The 26021-nt window shown below is 41.6% G+C and overlaps 1 protein-coding gene across 1 annotated transcript in view; it reads left to right on the top strand.

The window, feature by feature from the left end:
* The first annotated feature begins 1696 nt into the window (after positions 1–1696).
* Positions 1697–26021, top strand: part of LOC106587483 (leucine-rich repeat-containing G-protein coupled receptor 4) — a 33568-nt gene continuing 9243 nt past the window's right edge. The window contains exons 1-8 of the mRNA XM_014175906.3: positions 1697–2505; positions 12106–12177; positions 15459–15530; positions 19881–19952; positions 21717–21932; positions 23291–23362; positions 23994–24062; positions 25111–25182. Coding sequence (XP_014031381.2) covers positions 2243–2505; positions 12106–12177; positions 15459–15530; positions 19881–19952; positions 21717–21932; positions 23291–23362; positions 23994–24062; positions 25111–25182 — 908 coding nt within the window. The 5' untranslated portion in view covers positions 1697–2242. The remainder of the gene's footprint in view (positions 2506–12105; positions 12178–15458; positions 15531–19880; positions 19953–21716; positions 21933–23290; positions 23363–23993; positions 24063–25110; positions 25183–26021) is intronic.

Here is a 26021-nt window from a genome sequence, read left to right as displayed (position 1 = left end):
AAGTATGTCACCATCATGTGCACTACTAACAGTTAGAACTTATTGGATGACATTTTTGTGAGTATCATTTTGGTGCTTGAAAAAATGTATGGCTTTCTGAAAACACTACATTAACCGACTCCACAATACCATGACTCTTTGATGTAAGAGAAACTTCAATTGAAAAGACAGAATTCTTAATATTGTGTTGAGCAACATATTGATCAAACACGTTTTCTAAAAATGTCTCTGTTGTGTTTTAAAATGACTGATTAGCATATGGGTATGACAAAAACGATGTAGTGAGTAATGTACAAGAAAAGATGAATACTCTCTGTTCAAAGTTCTTGACAATGAATGCTCTGAGGTCTGTGATGTTATTCATGCTGATGTCACTGTGGACCCAAACAACAAGCATAATGAGCTGATCAGTATTTCTCTCAGGTATGAAACAGAACACAGCCCTGATTCCATGATGCTCAGAGCATGATGTGTAGAGCATGATGTGTCTCTTTCAAAGCTGGTATAGCCGATGGTGGCATCCTTAAGAAGTTTCCTTCTTCTCTGGCTACTCAGTTTGGAGAGATGGCTGGTTCTACAACGTTTCTTAATGATATCATACACTAATCACTTCGATATCATACACTATCCATATATTTTTACGTTGAACAGGCTGAATGGCACCTTGGACAGCACCCGCTGTAGGTCTTCATGCCTCTGGGGAACTCGCACTGGTCACCTCTGCGGCAGAGGCTTTGACACAAGTCACAGAGGATTGCCTGCCCAACCACAGAGAAGAGCAACGCTTGGAGGAGGGAGCAATGGACAAGTAACAAAGTACATTGCCCGCCACCCGGTTGGTGAAGCTAGAGTCCTATTTAGCACAGCGACTCTTAAACCATTGAGAGAGAAGTATCTTCTCTACTAGCTGGATTGTTGTCACACTTTCACATTCCCCCTTGTTGGAGGCAGGAGTCAAGCAGAAATCCTGAGTGGCGCAGCAGTCTAAGGCGTCACTACAGACCCGGGTTTGATCCCGGGCTGTATCACAACCGGCCATGATCAGGAGTCCCATAGGGCGGCGCACAATTGGCCCAGTGTCGTCTGGGTTAGAGGAGGGTTTGGCCGGGGTAGGCCGTCATTGTAAATAAGAATTTGTTCTTAACTGACTTGCCTAGTTAAATAAAAGTTCAATTAAAAAAAGATAAAGAAAAGGGTGCATGGCCCAAGTTGCAACTTAACAAATCACAGGACCCACACAAAGTATTATGTAATCAAACAAATAACATTTGACCTTAGAAGGCTAACTAACACGTTTCATCTGGCATGGAGCATGTAGTTGTTGAAGAAACTGTCCGTTTACACTTTATTTTAGGCCTACAGTATTATTGGTAGAAAGCATATGGTAAAATGATAATAACCTGACAATTAGGCCTATCTAATAATAACTACATTTCAGTCAGTTGGAATTCACTAAAACAAGAATGGTTAACCTATCATTATCTCAGATATTGATCAATTACTACCAAAGGACTAACCTGCGATGGTACCACACTCAATGAAAGGACTGAGGTGGAAATGAACTGATCATTTCAATTAATTGTTACACAATTACAAACGTATTAATTGGAGTATGTTGCCTACTAAAGCTAAAGTGTGACGTTGTGAAATAATTAATATGTAGGTCAGTATTAACATACTGTATTCAGCAGATCGTGTGGCAGGTTGTCCGGCAGGGTGCTTACAGAGTGAGCAAGAAAAAGCGGGCTGCTGGTGGCAGAGAGCAAAGGAAGGAAACGTGAGGAATGGCTGAAAGCTGACTGTGTTTTTCTACAGGAAACAAATCAGGAGAGGGAAACGATAGCAAAAATAAGTCACCAAGTGTTTCCCATTTCGGTTGCAGAATTGTATTGAGGCTTCTTATTTTGTCCACGCACGGATCCGCCTGGTTTTCTGATTTAATGGGACAACGAAAACGGAAAAAGCAAAAGGTGCCAATTTTCTCGTCTGTGTGGACGGGTGCTACTTATTTTTATGGGACCAACACTCCACACGGGATGAATAGGAATAGGAGGACACTTAGTGCAAGGTAAACCGCATTGTTTGAGTAAAGAAAATGTCCCAGATTTGACAGGGGTAGTTAAGGATATATGTTTGGTGGGACTGATGCATTAACATGTTATATCCTTGAAGTGGTCGACTACCTATCAACAAGAATACGTATTCAAGCTTCTTGGACAAGCCATCACAACAGAGCAGTCACATGAAAAGTAGCCTACATGTCCTTATAAGAGAAAAACGTAAAGCCATTTTTGCTCAGTCTGAACAGAAGAAGAACATGCGCGTGTTTGTCATCTGGATATTTTTGCGGTTGTTTTCACTACGGGATGGTGCGGCTGGTCAAGGACAATCCACTCCGGCTATTTGTTCGTCCTCATGCAGCTGCGACGAGGACGGAGGCGCGGATTGCTCTGGGAAAGGTCTGACCACTGTCCCGACTGGTCTAAGCGCCTTCACCTACTATCTGTAAGTATCAACACATATTGAAACTGTGTAATAAAACACGATTAAACCTAGAATCAATCTCTCTCCCTGGTTAGGACGTGTTTGTAACGGTAAGGTCGGCCACTACTTACTCGAGAGGGGCACCTCTCCACGTCAGTACTGGAGCAAACTTTTGCACAATGGCTGTCAATGAAGCCAAGTAATCGAGTGCGTTTTTACAACTTTGGGCTGTGGATCAGTTATTCAACTGATAACAAACACATTATTGTGGTGAGAGCAAACACAAAGAATGAAAAACAGCCAGAGGAAAAGTAGGCCTTAAAATTAAAGGTTGGTACAGTATATACAGTATTGGCTAGGCTATTTTTTTATGCAATGGTTGCCAAAATGTTTCATGCTGGTCCAAACTCATTCACTTGCTGACCTTTCCTTGATATGACCCCTCTTATACCCTAGTATTTTACTATACTGAAAAGCATACAAGCTATAGCATATTCCTTGGCCTGGGACCTGGACTTTCACTTTCTTAGACTACAGCCACTTATATTTAGGGACATGTGGAATAGTAGCCCATCATCTGTGTAAAGCAAGAAGGTGGATCTGTCTCCATTTGCTGATTCTTTGGCCTGTCTTGTCTCTGTGGTCTCGACTGACTCCTTGTTGAGATATGAAGGAATAGAACTACGAAGACATCTTGTGTCTGCTGCTATGAGAAGGCTGAGGTTTGATCCAGAACAGGCATTGACAGAGGGAACCTCATGATGCTTCGGTGTATACCTTTAATTTGATTTGAATAATATTGGAGATCAGACATAAACAGATCCCAGAAATACCCGGGCAGAAAGGTGATTGTACCTGCCTGAGACTGTTTAACCTGAATGCTGCTCCACTCACCAACTCACATCATGGCAGAGAAAGTCCCAGGTTACATTAGGTGTAAGCCTATCCCTAAAAGAAAACACTGTGGACACACTTACCCATCATCTCAGAGACAGTTGTTGTGGTTGGTATTCTGATATTTGCATTACATATCCTTTACATATGCATTACATATCCTTTACATATGCATTACATGTCCTTTACAAAGTAATGCAAATTCAAATTCATCTTACAGGGATACACCAGAATTCACCCCAGAATTTGTCAGTTCAGTAACACTTTACTGTAATAATGAAGTCGTATTTACTTTCCTTCCAAAGTTTCCTAAGGTGCAAACATGTGGCTCAAGCAACTTATCAACATGGGGAAAATGAGCAATGTTAAATTATTTGTAGACTATATTTTTAACAAATAAAATATGTTCTGAATCTTGGTCAGGAACCGCCGAAAGGAAAAAGCTGTTGTGATCAACACAAAATAACAACTAAATCAAAAGCTCTATGACATGGCTCTTTTAGTTAGCCTATAGTTTATTTTTAAGGAATGATCATTGTTTCTTTTCTGTATTCCCTGTGATTCCGCCTTCATGTCTGTCTTTGTCTCTGTACCAGAAAAAGCGAGTTGCTCTGCACTACCTTACTAGAGAGAAAGAGCATTACTAACTGAGGAGAAACTGAGACTGGGTCTGCATAGTTAATACATTTCTGGTTAACTAGCCTTAAAGGTTTCACAATGTCTTAGTTAATGATAAACAGAGCAGCCGCCCAAGGGCGTCAAAGGGTCTATGTGTTATTTATTGAAGGTGGACCAAGGAAATGTGCTTCCTAATGTGGAAAAGAAGGAAGGATCTGACCTTGAGAAGACTACCCTCTGGGCACACACTGGTTGAATCAAAGTTGTTTCCATGTCGTTTCAATGAAATTACGTTGAACCAACGTGAAATAGATGTTGAATTGACGTCTGGACCCGGTGGGTATTGATACAGAACAGTTTCATATCCAAGACTGAATGAGAAATGTAAATATATACAATATCACCATCACCTTTATTTACTAAACATAAAAGCTGAGGGGTTGGATTTTACCTTTATTTCCATCTAGGTACCTGAACGTTACACCACATGGACTGTAAGTACATTTTATTGACTTCCTGAGTGCATTAATGTCCAGCAGAGTTGTAGAAATACACATGCTTTAGAGTTGACCCAATAAACTGCCAATGTAGGGATGCTTTGTGTCAGGTAAAATGAAGAGAAACCGTGGTATTTACCAATGTGTCAACTAAGACACAGTGTAGTGTATGCTGTTATCAAACATCACGATCTTTTCAGACTTGCGTGTAAGTTACCAACATATCCCCAAATATTGTATTACAATTGCCAAGTCTACATATTACGATTGGAAGTGTGGGCGTGAAGGCTTCTTGTGCACCTACACTGAGCAAGAGTTAACCAAATGCTTTGTGACAGCTTTTTAGCTCATAACTATGTGATATATTCAGTTCAAGCCCTCAGAGTATTTGACGGGTTGCCTTAGAGCAATTCCACGCTAACAGAGTGATTTTTCACTTTAAAATGTATGTCAAACAAAAAACAATGATTGCAAACAAATGATACAACTCTATGCACAGGGACTACTTAGCAATTTCCACTGACAATTCTTCAAGTAAATGTTCACTGGACGTTGTCAAAAGTGGTCAATCATTGGTTTTTGTTTGAAATACATTTTAAAGTAAACATGTTTGTATGTTACTGTGGAATTGACCCTTAGTGCAGCTGTCTCTTTCTTTTTCTCTCTCTTTGTATTTCTCTCTCTCTCCCTCTCTCCATTCAATGTCTTTTCTCCGTCTCTTAAACTCCCCTTCTTTCCATTCCTTCTGTGTTTTGGTGAGTAGAGAGGGCAGGGGTCATGATGGATTAGTGCGACACATCACAGCTGTAGAAAGACTCTTTTTTTCAGAGTTAATGCACAGGGAGGCTGTGCTGAGCTGGTAATGCTCCTTACCGGAAGTGAGCTAATGTTTGTTTAAAGAACTAAACAAAATATTCACCTCCATAATGTTAATTTAATCCCATTTAGCACTCATCAAAAGTGGAATTACATCCTTAGTACTCTACTAGAAATATATTTTGGTAACACTTTACATTAGTGTGTCGGCAAACAAACAACTTCATCTATTAATTGGGGTACACATCATCTGCTGTGACGTTTAGTGGCAATTATAAGCTTTTCTGCTCAAACAGCAGAGACAGACAGGGATCAACAAGACAGGCAAATAGTGAAGAGCTTGATAAATTGAGATATGGAAAATTACTGAAGGGAGAGATTAATGGACAGAAAGAGACAGAGAAATAGATAGACACACACACACACACACACACACACACACACACACACACAAATAATGACAGAAGCAGACAGGTCCAGCAGTCTTACAAGAGGCACATTGCAGGCCCTGCTGTCCCCAGAGGTGGGAGAATGGTTTCCCAGAAGGTTGGCTTTGTTTGTGATTTTCCTCCTGCTGTGACTCCATCCAGTACAATCTGCCACCCCATGAATGTACTGAAACTGTTGGACATAGAAGCAGAGAGGAGAATGGAGGGCAGCAGTTCTGTTATGAAGATAACTAAAATAAATAGGGCCACAGACATTAACTCCATCTTTTGACAGTCAGGTTTTTTGTTGAATTTCTGGCCTTGGAATTCTGGAATGTCCTCTTAAATTGGAATAGTTTCAGACAGAGGTATGACTAGACCTGCTCTTGTCCTGCATTTGTAGTTATTTAGAGAGCGTTACTTCAAGTTTTTATTTCATGTGTTGTCATTCTTTAAAGTTAGTAACCCATTTACTTAGTCACAAAATAATATACAGTACTGTACATTGCCACTTTCGTTGGCAATATCCTACAATATTTAACATTTATGCATCTGTTGATTTGCATAATCTTACGGAATTTGACACAGATGGGAATTGGCCTGCCCTTTGTTTTATCAGTCCATAAATCAGAGTGTTGGGTTGGCACCAGCCAGCAGCCCAGGGGAAGGTTGGAGAGGTGGGCTGGGGGGTGGAGCTGCCTGCAGCATGTTGGTGTGTACATTACGGTTTTTATTGGCAGCTGAAATTGAGACTCTCCTGCCTGAGGAAAACAGGTGGGGAGAAAGAGAAATAAGTTCTGGAACCCCCCTCACCCTGTACACCAATTTCCCCTCTGACAGTGCATGCCTGCTGCATCTCTGCAGATACGAGTGACAAAAGAACATCTCAGTCTCTTGAGAGCTTGGTGACTGTGTGTGCACTCTCGCTCTCATGTGTGCATGCAGGGGGCATGAGGGTTTGGGGTAGGAGGGGGTCACTTCTCACATCTCATCTCAATTGAAGTCCTTTCATAGTGTGAACAAGCACAAGTTTAGGGGAGGGAGGGGATAGGGGGACTAATGCCCTTTCACTCACTGGTCCAGCCAGCTCACTCGCCATTGGTGCCCTCTATCCATCTTAAGCTGAATGATACTTTTGTTCATGGTCAGCAGAGGTGAAAGGAGCTAGTCACTGGTTCCCGCTCCCAAACAGGATGACTGCTAGATGGTAGAATGTTTACCTCTCTCTCTCTCTGCCCTCTCTCTCTCCCTTCCCCCTCTTGTTCTATCTATCTCTTTCTCTCTCTCCCTCACACAACTCACACTCTCTTTTACTTCTGATCACTTATCTTCCTAATTTTCATCCTATTTTTTCCATAGTCCTCTCCAACTCTCTCATCATCACATTCTCTGTCAATCTCATTCTCTTGGTTCAATTCAATGTTGTAAATTGGTATAAAACACATACATTTGAATAGCAAAATAACAATACATTTACAATGACAACAACTCCCATACCAATATCAATCACTTCTCTCCTCTCTGTCTCTCACCGCTTTAGGACTGACATGTTTGCCTTGCATGCTGGTAGTTTGCACTCTAGCTACAGCGAATCAGTCTCCCCTAGGACCCATGTGGTAAATGCTTGACCTTCTCTGCACTCCCATGGTGGAACACTCTGCCCGTCTGTGTATACAAAGTGCCCTTGTTCCTTTCCAGTATGGCAGTCAGGGAACCTCAGCCATCTTCCTCAATTCTCACCACCTTTACCTCCTCTCTAATCAATAAGAAACAGCCAGCTGAGAAAATAGTTACCCGTTACCTGCATTTTTCCCCACAACTCTGCTGTCATGGGACCAGGGGGCTAAAAAGCAAAAGCATTACTGAGTTTGCTTTACTTCTGAGGTAGTCAATGTTAGCAGCAAGCAGGTGGTTGGGTTGGTGCCCGGTTTGGCTTCTCTACCTCAACAAATGATCTACCGGCAGATATCGATTTTCATTTAGATTACATTAGCCGGCTAAATAAACACTGCCAAAAGGTATTGAAGAAGTGAAGTTGTCCTCCTTTTGAAGATCACCTTGGGATTCATGGTGCATCTGAACTAAGGCTATGCCTCCTTGAAGCAAGGCCCTTGCAAAGACAACATCAGATACTTTTTACACTTGCCACCTTCTGCGCCCAGAGATCTTCAAAGGAAGGACATAGTAACCTTTTTCCCCCAAATCTCTATCTTACTTATCTGCCGTTGTCCTGTCTGTCAATCCTTGCTGTTCTTGGCACGGTAGCTTCCCCTCCCTCTCATGGCTCCATGCCAGCCAGTGTCTGATCCGCCCACACACATACCACATATACACGCCTTGGTTTTGGAGTCGCTTTAAGTTTAATCTCTTTTTGGTCTGCCTTTGCACTGCTTGGCAATCTTTCCATGTATATTTCTCTGTCTGTAATGTGGAGCTCTGTGGTTGTTGTGTGGCTTTGCTGAGGTCCTTGTCTGGTCTGTGGACAAACACCAGTGGCCTGTGTAATTGTGAGGGGGAAGCTAATGCTGAGCTCAGGTTAAAATCATTCTGACCAAGATCCGTTTCGGATCCAAACGTTGTCAATAAATCAGTGAATTGGGAGCATAAACCGTGTGCAGGCCTTCTGTATTAGCCCAGCACCAAAGTCTTTAAGGATGTGCTTATGACCACAAACCTTTCTAAAACCATGCACCAACCATCAGAGACCACACAATAAGCCACTAAATAACAAGTATAATTTCTCACTTGCCAGAGACTTGAACAGGGTGGACCTCTTTTTGACCCTCTTACCATGGAGAGGTTGTGGTTGGCTTTGAGATAATGCTGAGATAATATATTTATTCTCATCTTGCATCATAGCAGAGATGATGAATTATTGCTTATTTTTTTAATTGTGTAAAAGGTGTAGATTTTGTCTTTGACCCCAAAAGTGATTTAGGAAAAGTATCTTGTGTCTTTTAGCTGACATTTATTTCTGAGTAAAGATGATCTGTATGTCTCTATTTACTTGGATTGGCAGTGAAATCCCAGGGAGTTTTAAAGGTGCTCTGTTGAGACTTGACAACAGCCTCTGCTGCCTGCTCCCCATACTTTCCTCTGTTGGATGTGATTAGTGTTTTGAAGGATGTCTTTGTCACCGATCTCTTTTTTTTATGTAGGGAAATCTCGCTTGAAAAGTGAAACCTTTGGCAACTCTTGCTGGAAATGTGATTCATTCGGTTTCCCACCAAGGCTGCTATGAGCCCAAAGTGACACCTTTGTATTATTTGATGTCATGGTGACATTTCATACCCTCAAAACAGTGGGCATGTAACTGTTTTGCTTCAGAAAGTGTGCTGTTTTTTCTATATGTATCACAGCTGTATTTCTATGTAGGATAGGCAGGTCCCCTGATGACTAAAGCAGCTGGGAGGGACAGCATTCACAGACCACCCTTTCATCCTGTCCCTGTGGCTGCCTGCACTCTTGACCATGGCAGTCTACAGCCTGTGAAAGATGGTTACAGGGTGCAGGTGTAGGGGTGCTGTCAGCAAGACAGAATGTATCCAAAGGAGGGACCACCGGGAAAGCCTTCCAAATAGTGGCCACACAACGCCCCAAGGAGAGTCTGTGGGGGGGATCAAGGTGGAAGCTCCATTGTACAGAGCCTAGAAGGAAATTGGATAAGCTAGGTAACCTGGAGATGGGAAAGATAGATGGCAGGGATGATGAGGGCTTCTGTTGGGGGCCTTTGTAGTTAGAAACATGGGGGGTGGGAGTGTGGCGGCCGATATTATCCTTTAAGGATCCACAGTCCTACATGCACACACATGCAAGACTTTGGTACGGCTGGTAGTGAAATTCAAGATGGACCCTTTTTAGGGGGGTTCGCTTCATTATCAAAAGCAGGATGTTTTTTCAGTCCTGTTGTGCTTCAACTCTAACATCTGGTGTCTATGGGCTCCTCTTTTAAACCAATGAAAGGATTTTGAATCAAGATGCGAGTGGTCCAAAGTTAAAAGGTACTCTCTGTTGAGTTGTTGAACACAAGGGAATGGCTATGGTGTCATACCATTTTTATAGTGTCATACCATACCAGTCTTTTTATGCTATAGCCTGTGTAATTTTTATTGGAAGTTGGATGTGCATTAATCTGTAGGCTGCTTTAGGATCCTTCTAAAATCAGTTTACAATCTTTACTAAACCTGCCTATATAACAATCTCTCAATTCCTAGAACTTCAGTTGGATTCGATGACAATTTTGCCCATGGTTACTCTCTATGTATTACATACAGTATAAGTCAAAAGTTTACATACACCTTAGCCAAATACATTTAAACTCAGTTTTTCACAATAATTTACATTTAATCCAAGTAACAATTCCCTGTCTTAGGTCAGTTAGGATCACCACTTTATTTTAAGAATGTGAAATGTCAGAATAATAGTAGAGAGAATGATTTATTTCAGCTTTTATTTCTTTCATCACATTCCCAGTGGGTTAGAAGTTTACATACACTCAATTAGTATTTGGTAGAATTGCCTTTAAATTGTTTAACTTGGGTCAAACATTTCGGGTAGCCTTCCACAGCTTCCCACAATAAGTTGGGTGAATTTTGGCCCATTCCTCCTGACAGAGCTGGTGTAACTGAGTCAGGTTTGTAGGCCTCCTTGCTCGCACACGCTTTTTCAATTCTGCCCACACATTTTCTATAGGATTGAGGTCAGGGCTTTGTGATGGCCACTCCAATACCTTGACTTTGTTGTCCTTAAGCCATTTTGCCACAACTTTGGAAGTATGCTTGGGGTCATTGTCCATTTAGAAGACCCATTTGTGACCAAGCTTTAACTTCCTGACTGATGTCTTGAGATGTTGCTTCAATATATCCACATAATTTTCCTGCCTCATGATGCCATCTATTTTGTGAAGTGCACCAGTCCCTCCTGCAGCAAAGCACCCCCACAACATGATTCTGCCACCCCTGTGCTTGACGGTTGGGATGGTGTTCTTCGGTTTGCAAGCGTCCCCCTTTTTCCTCCAAACATAACGATGATCATTATGGCCAAACAGTTCTATTTTTGTTTCATCAGACCAGAGGACATTTCTCCAAAAAGTACAATCTTTGTCCCCATGTGCAGTTGCAAACCGTAATCTAGCTTTTTTATGGTGGTTTTGGAGCAGTGGCTTCTTCCTTGCTGAGTGGCCTTTCAGGTTATGTCGATATAAGACTCGTTTTACTGTGGATATAGATACTTTTGTACCTGTTTCCTCCAGCATCTTCACAAGGTCCTTTGCTGTTGTTCTGGGATTGATTTGCACTTTTCGCACCAAAGTGCATTCATCTCTAGGAGACAGAACATGTCTCCTTCCTGAGCGGTATGACGGCTGCGTGGTCCCATGGTGTTTATACTTGCATACTATTGTACAGATGAACGTGGTACATTCAGGCATTTGAAAATTGCTCCCAAGGATGAACCAGACTTGTGGAGGTCTACCATTTTTTCTGACGTCTTGGCTGATTTCTTTTGATTTTCCCATGATGTCAAGCAAAGAGGCACTGAGTTTGAAGGTAGGGCTTGAAATACATCCACAGGTACACCTCCAATTGACTCAAATGATGTCAATTAGCCTACCCGAAGCTTCTAAAGCCATGACATAATTTTCTGGAATTTTCCAAGTTGTTTAAAGGCACAGTAAACTTAGTTTGTGTAAACTTCTGACCCACTGGAATTGTGATACAGTGAAATAATCTGTCTGTAAACAATTGTTTGAAACATTTCTTGTGTCATGCACAAAGTAGATGTCCTAACCAACTTGCCAAACTATAGTTTTCTAACAAGAAATTTGTGGAGTGGTTGAAAAACGAGTTTTAATGACTCCAACCTAAGTGTATGTAAACTTCCAACTTCAACTGTATGTAAGTCACATACTGAATTAGTCAGGTGGGGAAGAAACGTGAGTGCTGTCTGCATAGCTGTCGTGCTGCTACATGCCTGTCTTTCTCTGCAGTGAGTTGGAAAAGTGAACGTCCCCTAGGCAATACGAGGAGCGTTTCTTCAAGGGTTTACAGTATTGCTGGGGACCTGTTTTGGCCCAAATGAATCATTATGCTGCTGGGGAAGATGACAGTACTTGAAAACCAACGTAACCGTATTGAAAGCATGCTTCTGAGCAGTTACTTACTAGTTATGCCTCCAAAAAGATACATTTATTACACACTACCATGGCATCAAACATTATGTACTATTTCTGCAATTCTATGTTGTTGCATCTTTAGGAGTATAAATCCAGCTTGATTGTTTGAGATTTTAATTGGAATCATGGCTGTGTTCTTTTTCTAACCTGAGAGAAATACTGATCCACTCATGACACTTGTTGTTTGGTTCCACAGTGACATCAGCATGAACAACATCACAGAGCTCCCGGCGTTTGTCTTCAAGAACTTCCCCTATCTAGAAGAACTGTGAGTATGAATCTTTTCTAGTACATTACCCACTACAGTTTATGTCACATGCATATGATAATCAGTGGTTTTCAACCACAACAGACCTGTTGTATTATGTGTTTGATCATCAAGTTGCTCAACAAGATATAAAGAACCCTGTAGTTTCTCTTACACCAAAGAGTCATGCCATTGTAGTCGGCTAAGTTGCAGTGTTTTTAGAAAGGGCAAGTTATACCATGGTAGCTATCAAAAAGTACCATGACTATAGGCTACGTATGATTCCAGAGAACATGTATGTGAGATGCATCACATTCTTTCTTTCATTGTGTTTTCGTGGAGAATTTCATTGTGTTTTCGTGGAGAATTTGCATGTCTCAGTTCTGGGACCCATTCAATGAGCATATCTAATCTTAGAGTGTGTGTGTCTTTTTTTACTCTTGAAATACCCCTCTGTCTGGTTCAGAGCTGGAAGTAAAGATAAGATCTGTCTACCTGATATCAGGTAACATGTAACCCTGAGAATGCAAAATTACCAGCTAACATTATTCTGCACCCAGTGCTGCTTCTGTGCCCATGTTATTTTAGCCTGTGTGTGTCTATCATCTCGAACCAGTCTTCACTCCCTTCTTTTCCGAACACTAGGCCTACTTCATCTGCTTTGTCAAAGGGCAATTTACTTTTCATCGCATTGTAAGTGGAGGAATGCCAGGCAGGAAGGAAGAAGGCAAAACAATGGTTTCCATGACAACCTGGCTAAAAACGCACCCTTGCTGCACTCTACCACTCAACATTACCTTTCAGGCAGGGACAGGGGTCTCTGCCCAGTGTCATATATACTTAGTGAAACCTGTTCTCTAGGTTCCATCCTGCTCTGGAGCTGAGCAGTAGGCTTGGGAGATACCGTATACCGGGGTATTTTTCAAAATACTTACAGTGTCATTTTCAATACATACAGTGTGTGCTACGCCACTGCTTTTAACTATAAGTTAAGTATAACTATAAGAAATCTAAGATGTGTCAAAATCAATTATATCCGGCTGAGGGCTCTAGCTACGCGTTTGTTTTGCTAACTTGCTAGCTAAGTGGCTAGATGTCAAGATCAAGCTTCTTGGTTACAGCAGAGACATTCAATTCCCTCCTGGATCAGGATCCTTGTTGCTTAAATTGTTCTGTGCCCCAAAAAAACTAATTTTGTTTTGTTTGAATTAGCTCCCAATGTGTGCACTGCCGGTAATACCGTATACCCCGGTATGGTACAGAAACGGTATCTCGGTATGAAAATCGGGATACCGCCCAACCCTACTGAGCAGCACTGTAGGGCCTAGCAGTTATATTCGTGCTTCGGAATGCTTTTTTTGTTGACAGCTGTCTATAGTTTTTAATTTGTGTTTGTTTAGCCTTATCCTTGAAACAAATCATAATGTTTCATTGAGTGAACAGAGCGGATGGCTCTGTAGCCCGGGGTGGTGTTGTGTCACTTAACCACAGCTCCAGCCCTGAGGGCTGACTGAGAGAGAGGGGGACATGCCCAGAGAGGTACATTCCCTCTCTGATAGTCACGCAACCCTCCTTCATACACACCTCCCACCCTGAACAAAGCACAACACAGCCTAGCTACCATCCTGACAGATAAAGAGATGTAGGGGAGTCTTCCCCCTCAATTTGTGTTTGAGTGCTTGTTTATTTGTCTGTGTGTCTCTGCACACATTTGTCTCCCTGAGTGTGTGTTCCAAATCTCTTCACCTTCTGATGTTAAAGTGTATGTTGTCTACCAGTGAGTTTCTTAGTGAAATAGAATGGTTGTGGGAGTGGTGCTACAGAAGGGAAGGATTTAGTCTTTCCTCAACAAGGCTTAGCACATTCTTCTGCCTTCATCAAAGCCTAGGGAGATGTGTTCTGAATTTGTTGAGAGAAACGGAATCAGTGGGGAGGTTCTTCACCCTGAAATGTGAAGGATGTCCTAGCAATTTGTTAGCAGGCCTGCGTGTGGTGGCTGGGCCATAGACATGTGGGCGTTGACCAGTTCCAAGGCTGTGGACGTAAAGTTTACAGTACCTTATAAATCTGGCAGACACACTAACCAATTTGCACATAAATCCTACTCTGCTTTCAAACCTGAAGCTGTGTTACTTGAGTCCTAGATTAATAATAAATAATTGTCAGTAGTTGGGATTGTAGTTGCCGCAATAGAGTCAAGGAGTAGGCTTGATTTATGTGCATGAAACTGGCCCATTTGACTACAAGTACTTCAACAGTTCATTTACTGCTGGGAAACAATGAAAATGCTGACAAAGGAAACAATTCAGTCAATGAATAGTTGATAAAGACACATGAGAAGCCAAATTGATTTGGGTGTTTGATGGTGAAGCGTGTCCTGTGGAATCCACCACTGGAAGGCAATCATTTGGTTTGAGCCAGAGCCAAGTCAAGTTGTAGAGCATGTACCATTATATAGCCTTCCAAATCCTAACCATGTTTGTCAACCACAACAAATATGTGATTTTAAACATGGTCTGCCATTGGATCACAGTGGAAGTCTGCCACTAGCGTTTGTGTGTTTAGACTAGAGACCCTGTCATATGATGCTGGCTGGTTGTTATATGATGGACCAACAGTATTTGACATCCCTGGAAGTGTGTCCCCCAGTAGGCCCCAGTAAGGGGGTGTGTTGTGGGGTTGTATTAGGGCATGGTGGGAGTTGTTACTCAGATTCCCCAGGCTCTCAGGCTCACACCCAGCAGCTATTGGCTGCAGTGGAATCTAATGCCACTCGACTCAAGTTGCAGAGGGTGATAAATGTGGTGCTAATCTCCCAGGCCAGATTTGGTGGAACTATGAGTCCCTGACAGCCCGCCCCCACATGATTATTCACACTGCCAGTTCTTCCTGATATCCTGGCTGGAAGGGGAGGTAGACCAGGCCCAGGAGGGGAAACCCAGGCCTAGTCCTAATGTGTCCACTCTCTCCCCAGAGTGTCTGGTGAATTGACAACATGCCGTCGCACTGACACGTCTCTCTGGCACCCCAGGCGTTATGTTATGCTATGTTATGTTATGCTATGCCTGATAACGCAAACTGGAGCCTGTGAGGTGTTTTCATTTGTTTTTTTAGGGTCGATGACTTTCAATCTTGTATGTATTAACATTTCAAAGTGAAGCTGTTAAATTGAGAGCATTAAAAGTTGTACCAACAACATATAGATTACTGTACGAATCCTCGTTTAGCTTTCGATGCAATTATGAATTGATCACCATCTTTTTCTCTCCCTCTTTCTCTCTCTTCGTCTCTCTCTACCTCAGACGACTGGCAGGAAATGACCTCTCATTCATCCACCCTGACGCTCTGTCTGGACTACATCAGCTCAAAGTCCTGTAAGTGTGCCGCTCATTGGTCCTACACACACACTTACAACACGCACACACAGACAAACACTCATATAATACCTGTATGTTCTGTGACTGTACATTGAGCCAAGGGTTCAAAGTCCAGTACTGGTGAGTGCTCGGGCACAACCCACACAAACCAAACACACAGCCATTCACACGCACACACCTGTAAATAAAACTGGTGAATGAAATACAGGTGAATGAAATAACAGAATAAACAGAGGTGTTCACTTCCTTCCCAACGAGCGGTGGCCATGTGACGTGTGTGAAGAGGCAGGAAACCAGAGGGCCTGTTCCCCTGGGCCCTAGCCTGCTTTGACGACAGAGACTACTGATAGTAGAGAGGAAGGGAGATAGTCACCATAACCACATTTGTATCTAGTAGATACTAGGATCCACAGACAGATACTAACGCTCATCATTACATGGTCAAGTACTCACATCCCACATAAAAAAATACTATTTTACTATGGAATACTACAGTACTTACTATATAATTCTGTAGTATACTGTAGAATTCTATACTACACATTGTAGTATCTCTTGATCATGTGTAGTACTAGTAGTATATAATTTTGTAGAATACTACAGAATTATCCACAAAAAACACTAGTAAATACTGATGAAATGTCAGTCCGCCCAAACTTGTTTTTACTATAGTAAATATTACAGTATTTAATTTGCATATACCCTGCCCATTCCCCTCCCCATATCCCAATTTGTGCCACCTGTAAGTGAGAAACATACATGTCAAGGATAGACCGTTTACATTGAGTGGACAAAACATTTCCATGACATAGACTGACCAGGTAAATCCAGGTAAAAGTTAGGATTCTTTATAGATGTCACTTGTTAAATCCACTTCAATCAGTGTAGATGAAGTGGAGGGGAGACAGGTTAAATAATGATTTTTAAGCCTTGAGACAATTGAGACATGGATCGTGTATGTGAGCTATTCAGAGGGTGAATGGGCAAGACAAAAGATTTTAAGTGTATTTTGAACTGGTAATGGTAGTAGGTGCCAGGCACACTGGTTTGGGTGTTTCAAGAACTGCAATGCTGCTGGGTTTTTCACACTCAATAGTTTCCGTGTGTATCAAGAATGGTCCACAACTCGAAGGACATCCAGCCAACTTGACACAACTGTGAGAAGCATTGGAGTCAGCATCTCTGTGTAACGCTTTCGACACCTTGTAGCATCCATGCCTTGACAAATTGTGTCTGTTCTGAGGGCAAAAGGGGGTGCAAGTCAATATTAGGAAGGTGTTCATAATGCATTGTACACTAAGTGTATTTTATTCCCTCTGGTTATAGAAATGAGCAGAAGCTCTGAACCTTCCGTTCAGACCCCAGTCCTTCCTACCTACAGGTTATGGCAAATTTGCTCTTTTAGTATTTGTCTATTACGTTTTGTCAAGAGAAAGCCCCCCCACTTCTATGTCATAGATAATAGAGGTCGACCGATTCATCGGAATGGCCGATTAATTAGGGCCGATTTCAAGTTTTCATAACAATCGGTAATCGGCATTTTTGGACGCCGATTACATTGTACTCCACGAGGAGACTGCGTGGCAGGCTGACTACCTGTTATGCTAGTGCAGCAAGGAGCCAAGGTAAGGTGCTAGCTAGCATTAAACTTATCTTATAAAAAACAATCAATCTTAACATAATCACTAGTTAACTACACATGGTTGATGATATTACTAGTTCATCTAGCTTGTCCTGCGTTGCATATAATCGATGCGGTGGCTGTTAATTTGTCATTGAATCACAGCCTACTTCGCCAAACGGGTGATTTAACAAGCGCATTAGCGAAAAAAGCACTGTCGCTGCACCAATGTGTACCTAATCATAAACATCAATGCCTTTCTTAAAATCAATACACAAGTATATATTTTTAAACCTGCGTATTTAGTTAATATTTCCTGCTAACTTGAATTTCTTTTAACTAGGGAAATTGTGTCACTTTTCTTGCATCCTGTGCAAGCAGAGTCAGGGTATATGCAGCAGTTTGGGCCGCCTGGCTCGTTGCGAACTGTGTGAAGACCAATTCTTCCTAACAAAGACCGTAATTAATATTCCAGAATTTTACATAATTATGACATAATATTGAAGGTTGTGCAATGTAACAGCAATATTTAGACTTATGGATGTCACCCGTTAGATTAAAATACAGAACGGTTCCGTGTATTTCACTGAAAGAATAAATGTTTTGTTTTTGAAATGATCGTTTCCGGATTTGACCATATTAATGACCTAAGGCTCGTATTTCTGTGTGTTATTATATTATAATTAAGTCTATGATTTGATAGAGCAGTCTGACTGAGTGGTGGTAGGCAGCAGCAGGCTCGTAAGCATTCATTCAAACAGCACTTTCGTGCATTTTCCAGTAGCTCTTCTCTGTGCTTCAAGCATTGCGCTGTTTATAAAAAAGAAAAAAAAAGAAATTCACCTTTATTTAACCAGGTAGGCAAGTTGAGAACAAGTTCTCATTTACAATTGCTACCTGGTCAAGATAAAGCAAAGCAGTTCGACACATACAGCAACACAGAGTTACACATGGAGTAAAACAAACATACAGTCAATAATACAGTAGAAAAATAAGTCTATATACAATGTGAGCAAATGAGGTGAGATAAGGGAGGTAAAGGCAAAAAAAGGCCATGGTGGCGAAGTAAATACAATATAGCAAGTAAAACATATGACTTCAAGCCTATCAACTCCCGAGATTTGGCTGGCAATACTAATTTACCTATTAGAACATCCAATAGTCAAAGGTATATGAAATACAAATGGTATAGAGAGAAATAGTCCTATAATAACTACAACCTAAAACTTCTCACCTGGGAATATTGAAGACTCATGTTAAAAGGAACCACCAGCTTTCATATGTTCTGAGCAAGGAACTTAAACGTTAGCTTTTTTACATGGCACACATTGCACTTTTACTTTCTTCTCCAACGCTATGTTTTTGCATTATTTAAACCAAATTGAACATGTTTCATTATTTATTTGAGTCTAAATTGATTTTATTGATGTATTATATTAAGATAAAATAAGTGTTCATTCAGTATTGTTGTAATTGTCATTATTACAAATATATATATATATATATATATATATATATATATATAAATCGGCCGATTAATCGGTAGCGGATTTTTTTTGGCCCTCCAATAATCGGTATCGGTATCGGCGTAGAAAAATCATAATCGGTCGACCTCTAATAGATAATAAAACAAAAACACTTTAGTAAATACTACAGTAATGACCGCAAAAACACTACAGTAAATACTACAGTATCCTACAGTCCGCAAAAACACTACAGTAATTACTATAGTATATACTATTATTTTTTTACTACAGTATGTATACTACAGTAAACTGTAAATACTACAGTTCAATGTAGTGTTTTTGCGGACTTCAGTCTGCAAAAACAATACAGTGAGTAAAGTTCGCAAAAACACTACAGTGAATACTATACTATTCCTACCATAGTATACACTATATTCTTTTTTCATATGGGATATGCATGCATACACAAATGTGTGTGCTCAGAGACACACACATCCTCCCCACAGTCAAGTATACTGTAATGCATGCTGTACACTCTACTTCACCCCGAACCCATACACAAGCTTATGAAACAAAGCCTGAGGTGCTAGTTAGAGTCAATGACTTTGACTCTTTACAGAGATAAGAGGCTGAGGCTGCAACACTTTGTAATCCTTTTGTGTTCATTTACATTTTAGTCATTTAGCAGATGCTCTTATCCAGAGCGACTTACAGTAGTTAGTGCATACATTTTCATACTGTGTTCACACTTTAACTTGTTACAGAGCTGATCTTCTCATTCTCGTACGCACCACATGACTGCTGGTTGCATCACTAGCCGGCTACCACCGGGTTACTCAACCTGCACCTTAGAGGCTGCTGCCCTATATACATAGACATGGAATCACTGGTCACTTTAGTAATGGAACACTAGTCACTTTAATAATGTTTACATACTGCTTTACTCATTTCATATGTAAATACTGTATTCTATTCTTTCTGTATTTTAGTCAATGCCACTCCGACATTGCTCATCCTAATATTTATATATTTCTTAATTCTATTCTTTTACTTTTAGATTTGTGTATTGTTGTGAATTGTTAGATATTACTGTACTGTTGGAGCTAGGAACACAATAATTTCACTACACCCGCAATAACATCTGCTAAATATGTGTATGTGACCAATAAAATGTGATTTGATTTGGTTGTGCAGAAATTGTAATGAGGAGTCATGTTGGTGCGACCACAGTTCAGGTTATAAAACTGTTCTCTCCCTCAGGATGCTGCAGAATAACCAGCTGAAGACTGTTCCAAGTACAGCTATAAAAAACCTCTACTCTCTACAGTCTCTGTGAGTCCCCCTATCTCTTCACCCATCTGGAATTACACGACTGTGCACACACACACACACACACACACACACACACACACACACACACACACACACACACACACACACACACACACACACACACACCTACCTTTTAGAGACTTGAAATGGCAAAACTCCTCAAATGGACATCGTAAGCATAATCATGACATTTACAATGGGAAGCATTCACTCTACAATCCAATTGACCTATTAGCTTCCTCTAGACTGGTCTGCATCATTGCACTAACCTTTACACAGCTCACACATAACCATCTGGTTACCATGCTGTCTTTACCCCCCACCACATTGCATTTACCAACAGTGAGACATCATCTATTTATTTATGTGATTGGTTTTTGCCTGTATAGGTTTGAAAGGGATGTGTGTGGGTTGTTATGTTTCCCAGACACTGCAGGGCTCTACAGTGCGGCCATTTTAGTTATTGCTGTGCGACCTGGAATATGAATTTAGTCACCAATGTGCCTAGAAAAATGAAGGATTCTAGCTTTAATACCTCAAATATTTTTCATTGTGCTCCTATATGTCTACATTTTTCAACTTAGGCGCGCACATGTGCTCCTTGTAAAAATGGTCCGCGTAGAGCCCTGCACTGGTTTCCAAATCCCCAGCTCCTCAGCGTCTCTTTCCTTTGACTTTAACTTAGTGACTCTCTGTGACTACTGCATGTCACTCTCTGAGGGACTATGACTGAGCATTACACCATCTTTGTTTCCCTGTGCCTCTTTTGACTCTGACTGTGAATAGTGTAGGATGAGATCCAGCTGGAAGCCTGGTCCGGGACGTGCTGAAAATCCAGCTTTCTGCCATTTATCACCTCCAGTTCCTTTCCCTCAGTCCCACGTTTTCCCCTTCTTTTTTCCTTCTCTTTTTTGCACAAGTCTTTTCTCTCTTAGGGGTTAAGGTCTGTAGCTGAAGTAATATGTTTTGGCAGAGCCTAGCTAGGTTTGTATAATGCCTTTGAGAGTTAGATGTCAATCATCGTGCCTTTCTACTTCCAACACAGACTCGTAGGGAATTTAGAGGGAGAGAGAGATATGGAGTCATGGAGGTGGAAAGAGAGCGAGGGAAGAGGAGAGTGAAACTTAGAGGGAGTCTGTGAAGGGAAGACTGGAATAACAAAGGGACAGAGCTTTTGTTGCAAGAGAGAGTGAATGTTGTGATAACACATTAAGGAGCAGGTTTCATGAATGAGGAACAGAATGTGCAGCACCAGCCAAATACAAAACTAGTAGAAACCTTGATTGTAGAACAAAGCTATTTATAACCTTCTGTTTATAGTTCTCACCAGAACAGTCTAAATAGTTAGAAATAAATGCAGAATATTTAGAAGAAGAATAAAATGCACATTTTTATAGTAACACCATACTTACTATACATATGTTATAATGTAGTAGGCTATCCAATGGCTCATTCAAATATTTGCAGTTGACAAGAGTAAGGCCAATGGAAAGCTGTTAAAAATGGAAGACCATAGTGTAATGTTTTTCTACTGAGGCAATAGAAATACCTCATAAATACCATTCCTTACATGGCCCTTGATTCTCTCTCTCTCTCTCTGTCTCTCTCTCTCTCTCTCTCTCTCGTTATGTGCTGTATCAATATGAGATGTCCTCAACGTGAGAATGTCCATGGTGGTGAATGTATGACAGAATTCACACATTGGTGTGACATAACTAGTAAGATAAAGGTTTCTAAAATCTCTTTCCCCCCCTCCCTCTGCAGACGTCTGGATGCCAACCACATCACGACGGTGCCTGAGGATAGCTTTGAGGGCCTGCAGCAGCTCCGCCACCTCTGGCTGGATGACAACAGCCTGACTGAGGTCCCAGTGGGCCCCATGAGACACCAGGCTAACCTGCAGGCTCTCACCCTGGCACTCAACCGCATCACCCACATCCCCAACAATGCCTTTGCCAACCTCTCCAGTCTGGTGGTGCTGTGAGTGCTGCAGATCTATCTATTCCAGACCTGGGTTCAAATACTATTTGAAATCTTTCAAATAGGTTTAGCGTTTTCTCTAGTCTCTCTGGAGTGCAAGAGGGGCAGGGTTTGGACTCCTTGTGATTATTCTATTGGTTCCATTGTGTCAGGCAAGCTCAGTAATCTCAAGATAGTATTTAAACCCATGTGTGATCTTGGTGCTGTTCTGGATCTGTTCTGTGCTCCTTCCCTTAGGGGAGAGTTTGGGGCGTTCAACTCATTGATAGTATACTGTAGATTCAGATATAGCACAGATCTGAGCTGTTTTTGGTGGAGATTTTTTCTTCTTTTTTTTCTATAAATTATTATTTCAAAATAATAATGTTTTAACCTTCAGTCAGTTAGGAACAAATTCTTATTTTCAATGACGGCCTAGGAACAGTGGGTTAACTGCCTGTTCAGGGGCAGAACGACAGATTTGTACCTTGTCAGCTCAGGGATTTGAACTTGCAACCTTTCAGTTACTAGTCCACCGCTCTAACCACTAGGCTACCCTGCCACCCCAATTTACATCTGTTGGAAGAAGAAAATGTAGAATCATGGAATCATGGGTAATAGAACAATCTCCACTTTTATTATGAAAGACAGTTATTTTTAAACAGTGTCAAAGGAACAAGCCATCAGATTACACTTCTCTACCATTCAAATATTGCAGATGTTCAAATCCATTCCACTCCAAGTCAAATGAAATTTTTAGATAAATATATCAACACACTGTATGAAGCCATCACTTCAAACACAAATGCACGCATGCACACATGTACACGCACACAAACGCATGCACGCACACACACACAATAAAAATGCTATTGCTGCAGGGCCCAGTTGGAGGGAAATAGGACAGAGCTGTGTCCCTAGTGGCTGGCAAGAATAAACAGGAAGAAAATACCTTGAATCCATGAGGCTTCGACACACCAGCACTCACAATGATACCTGACTTACCAATCACTGTGGTCTCTGGTGATAGCTGCAGAGGTCATTTACCTTATGAATAGATTGAATTGGGTCTTACTATCAGGCAGGGAGTGTGGGAGATGTGAAAAGTGCTGTGTTGTTCATCCACAAAGGATGAGATGCCATGTGGCAGATTGAGCATTTTGTTTTATGTGTGTTGTATGTCACAAAGAATAGCTGTATTATATCCTGCTTAAAAACCCAGACAGACCCCTATTAAAACCTCCCTGCATGTTCAATCACATAGACTAGATATCCTATACATGTTCCTTCTGTTGTTCAATGTCCGTTTTGGCTCGTCTGCAACAGTGAAGTCTATTTTGAGCTGGGAATGGAATATAAATATATCCTTTATCTTCCAGGCATCTGCATAATAACAGAATTAAGGAGATTGGGGAGAGCTGCTTCACGGGGCTAGAGAACCTAGAGACGCTGTAAGTACATTTGAATACAAACTCATTAACAGTGTGTATGAGCCCCTCCCCCCCCCCCCCCCCCACACACACACACACACACACAGACACACACACACACCCAGAGCGGCTGGGACGTCAGTGTGTCCACTTCCTCCTGTAATTGCTCCAGGATAAATGGAGCGGAGTCCATGATGGCTATCTGCACTACCCTCCCATTGTTCGCTTCCTCCTGCGTCGCCAGCCTGAACAGTGACACAACCTATTTAGTCCGGAGAGGACAGAGACATTCTGACCTATGGTTTAACAGCAGCCATATTAGATGTACCATGAGTGTCACACTCACTCACAACGTTGACACTGATAAAACAGAAAAATATTTCTCTTACTTACCATAGGAGCCTAGCTTATATGTGAGCACTCCAGTCTGTCATGGGAACTACAGTACACTTGGCTATTCGTGAACGCTGGATATCCCTTCAAGATAATGTTTTATAGTGTAGTGCCTGAAACTGGAAGATCAATACTTTACTATCGTTAAGGTGACTGTATGTTTGCACAGCACTGCTAGTGAATGGTTGCGGTATGATTGAGTGTGCTGTGGTGTGTGGTGTAATGATTATGAAACTCCCTGCTCCTTTTGGCCCCTCAGGGATCTTAACTTCAACAACCTGATGACCTTCCCAGAAGCAATCCAGGCACTACCCAAACTGAAGGAGCTGTGAGTACTGTCCCATGACAAACACATGCACACACACACACACACACACACACACACACACACACACACACACAGTCACAAATGGAAGCACATACACACCGATACCGACACACACACACACACACACAGTGATGCACATGCGTACACAGATTCCCTTAGTGAGATTTTTAAAATCTGAAACGTCAACTTTGAGGGATTAGGTTGTTTAGTCAGTAAGCGACATGTGGCCTAGAGGTGATATCATTTTCTGGTTGCGTGCAGGCTGCTGTGTTTTTGTAGAAATGTGAGCTGTTGATGTGTCTCGGTGGAACTGTGAACCTTGGCAGGGGGAGCTGAGAGATGAATGATGGGGTCTGAATAGTGCCCCCAAGAATACACTCCTCTGTCTGTTTTCCTTACCTTTGTTGCTCTCCTCTCCTGTCTGTCAGAGCTGTAGTAGAGAGAGAGGCTGTCTTAATGTTCCTGTACAATGGTTTATTGATCCCTTGAACTTGTGATGGATATAAGGGACATGTCTACTAGATAAAAGATGCAGGCACATTAGGTACATTACCTGCCTTTGTTTTCACAGTCTCACTGGGACATCTTGAACAATAGATCTTGACTTCACGTTTCATGTGGACAGTCACAACTGTTCTCCAGATGGTGTCCTTTCATATTTCTGATGGAAAAACAATATTGAACAGATATGGAATTTACCATGTTTTATGACAGCAGTATAGATTAATTAGCAATTAAACCTTCAGTCAAATAATTGACACACATTAGATTGAAAGATGCCATCTAATGGTGAAAACTGGAATTAGCCACATTAAGTGCAGAAATCAGGAAGCTGTAGCACACGTGTACAGAATTAGTCGTCATTTACATATTGGCAACTATAACAGTTTACTTAATTTGGACCCATCTGTTTTTCTAATCACAATTTGTATCTTGTTCTTCTCGTTCAGCTCTTGCAACTGTATCGTTGCACATTTAATATTCCACCTTCATTCCAAAGATTGTGGTTAGAATAATATTCACTGTGTATATTTTTATTTTCCTCCAGTGGATTTCACAGCAATGACATAGCAGCCATACCTGAGGGAGCCTTCCACAAGAACCCTTTGCTCCGCACCATGTAAGGCTATACTTCAAAGCCAGTCCTACTGTCAACAAATACTATAGAATAGAACCTTGAGCCTTCACACATTCATGTACTAGCACAGTGTTCCCCAACTCCAGTCCTCCAGTACCTCCAACTGTACACATTTTGGTTGTAGCTCCAGACAAGCTCACCTGATTCAACTCATTGAGTGCTTGATGATTAGTTGACCAGTTGAATCAGGTCTGCTTGTCCGGGGCTACAAAATATGTGTGCTGTTGGGGGTAGTCCAGGACTGGAGTTGAGAAACACTGTACTAGCATGTACAGTTTATCATATTTACACACATGACTGACATGCACATGACTGACAGCACCACGCTGGTAATATAGTGATTGACTGACAGCACCAAGCTGGTAATATAGTGACTGACAGCACCAAGCTGGTAATATAGTGACTGACTGACAGCACCAAGCTGGTAATATAGTGACTGACTGACAGCACCAAGCTGGTAATATAGTGACTGACAGCACCAAGCTGGTAATATAGTGACTGACTGACAGCACCACGCTGGTAATATAGTGACTGACTGACAGCACCACGCTGGTAATATAGTGACTGACTGACAGCACCAAGCTGGTAATATAGTGACTGACAGCACCAAGCTGGTACTATAGTGACTGACTGACAGCACCAAGCTGGTAATATAGTGACTGACAGCACCAAGCTGGTAATATAGTGACTGACAGCACCAAGCTGGTAATATAGTGACTGACAGCACCAAGCTGGTACTATAGTGACTGACTGACACCACCACGCTTGTAATATAGTGACTGACTGACAGCACCAAGCTGGTAATATAGTGACTGACAGCA

The sequence above is a fragment of the Salmo salar genome, chromosome 26 (assembly GCF_965601325.2).
Source record: "Salmo salar chromosome 26, fSalSal1, whole genome shotgun sequence".
Taxonomy (NCBI): domain Eukaryota; kingdom Metazoa; phylum Chordata; class Actinopteri; order Salmoniformes; family Salmonidae; genus Salmo; species Salmo salar.
Note: the sequence above shows the minus strand (reverse complement) of the source record. Positions and strands in the feature narration are given on the sequence as shown.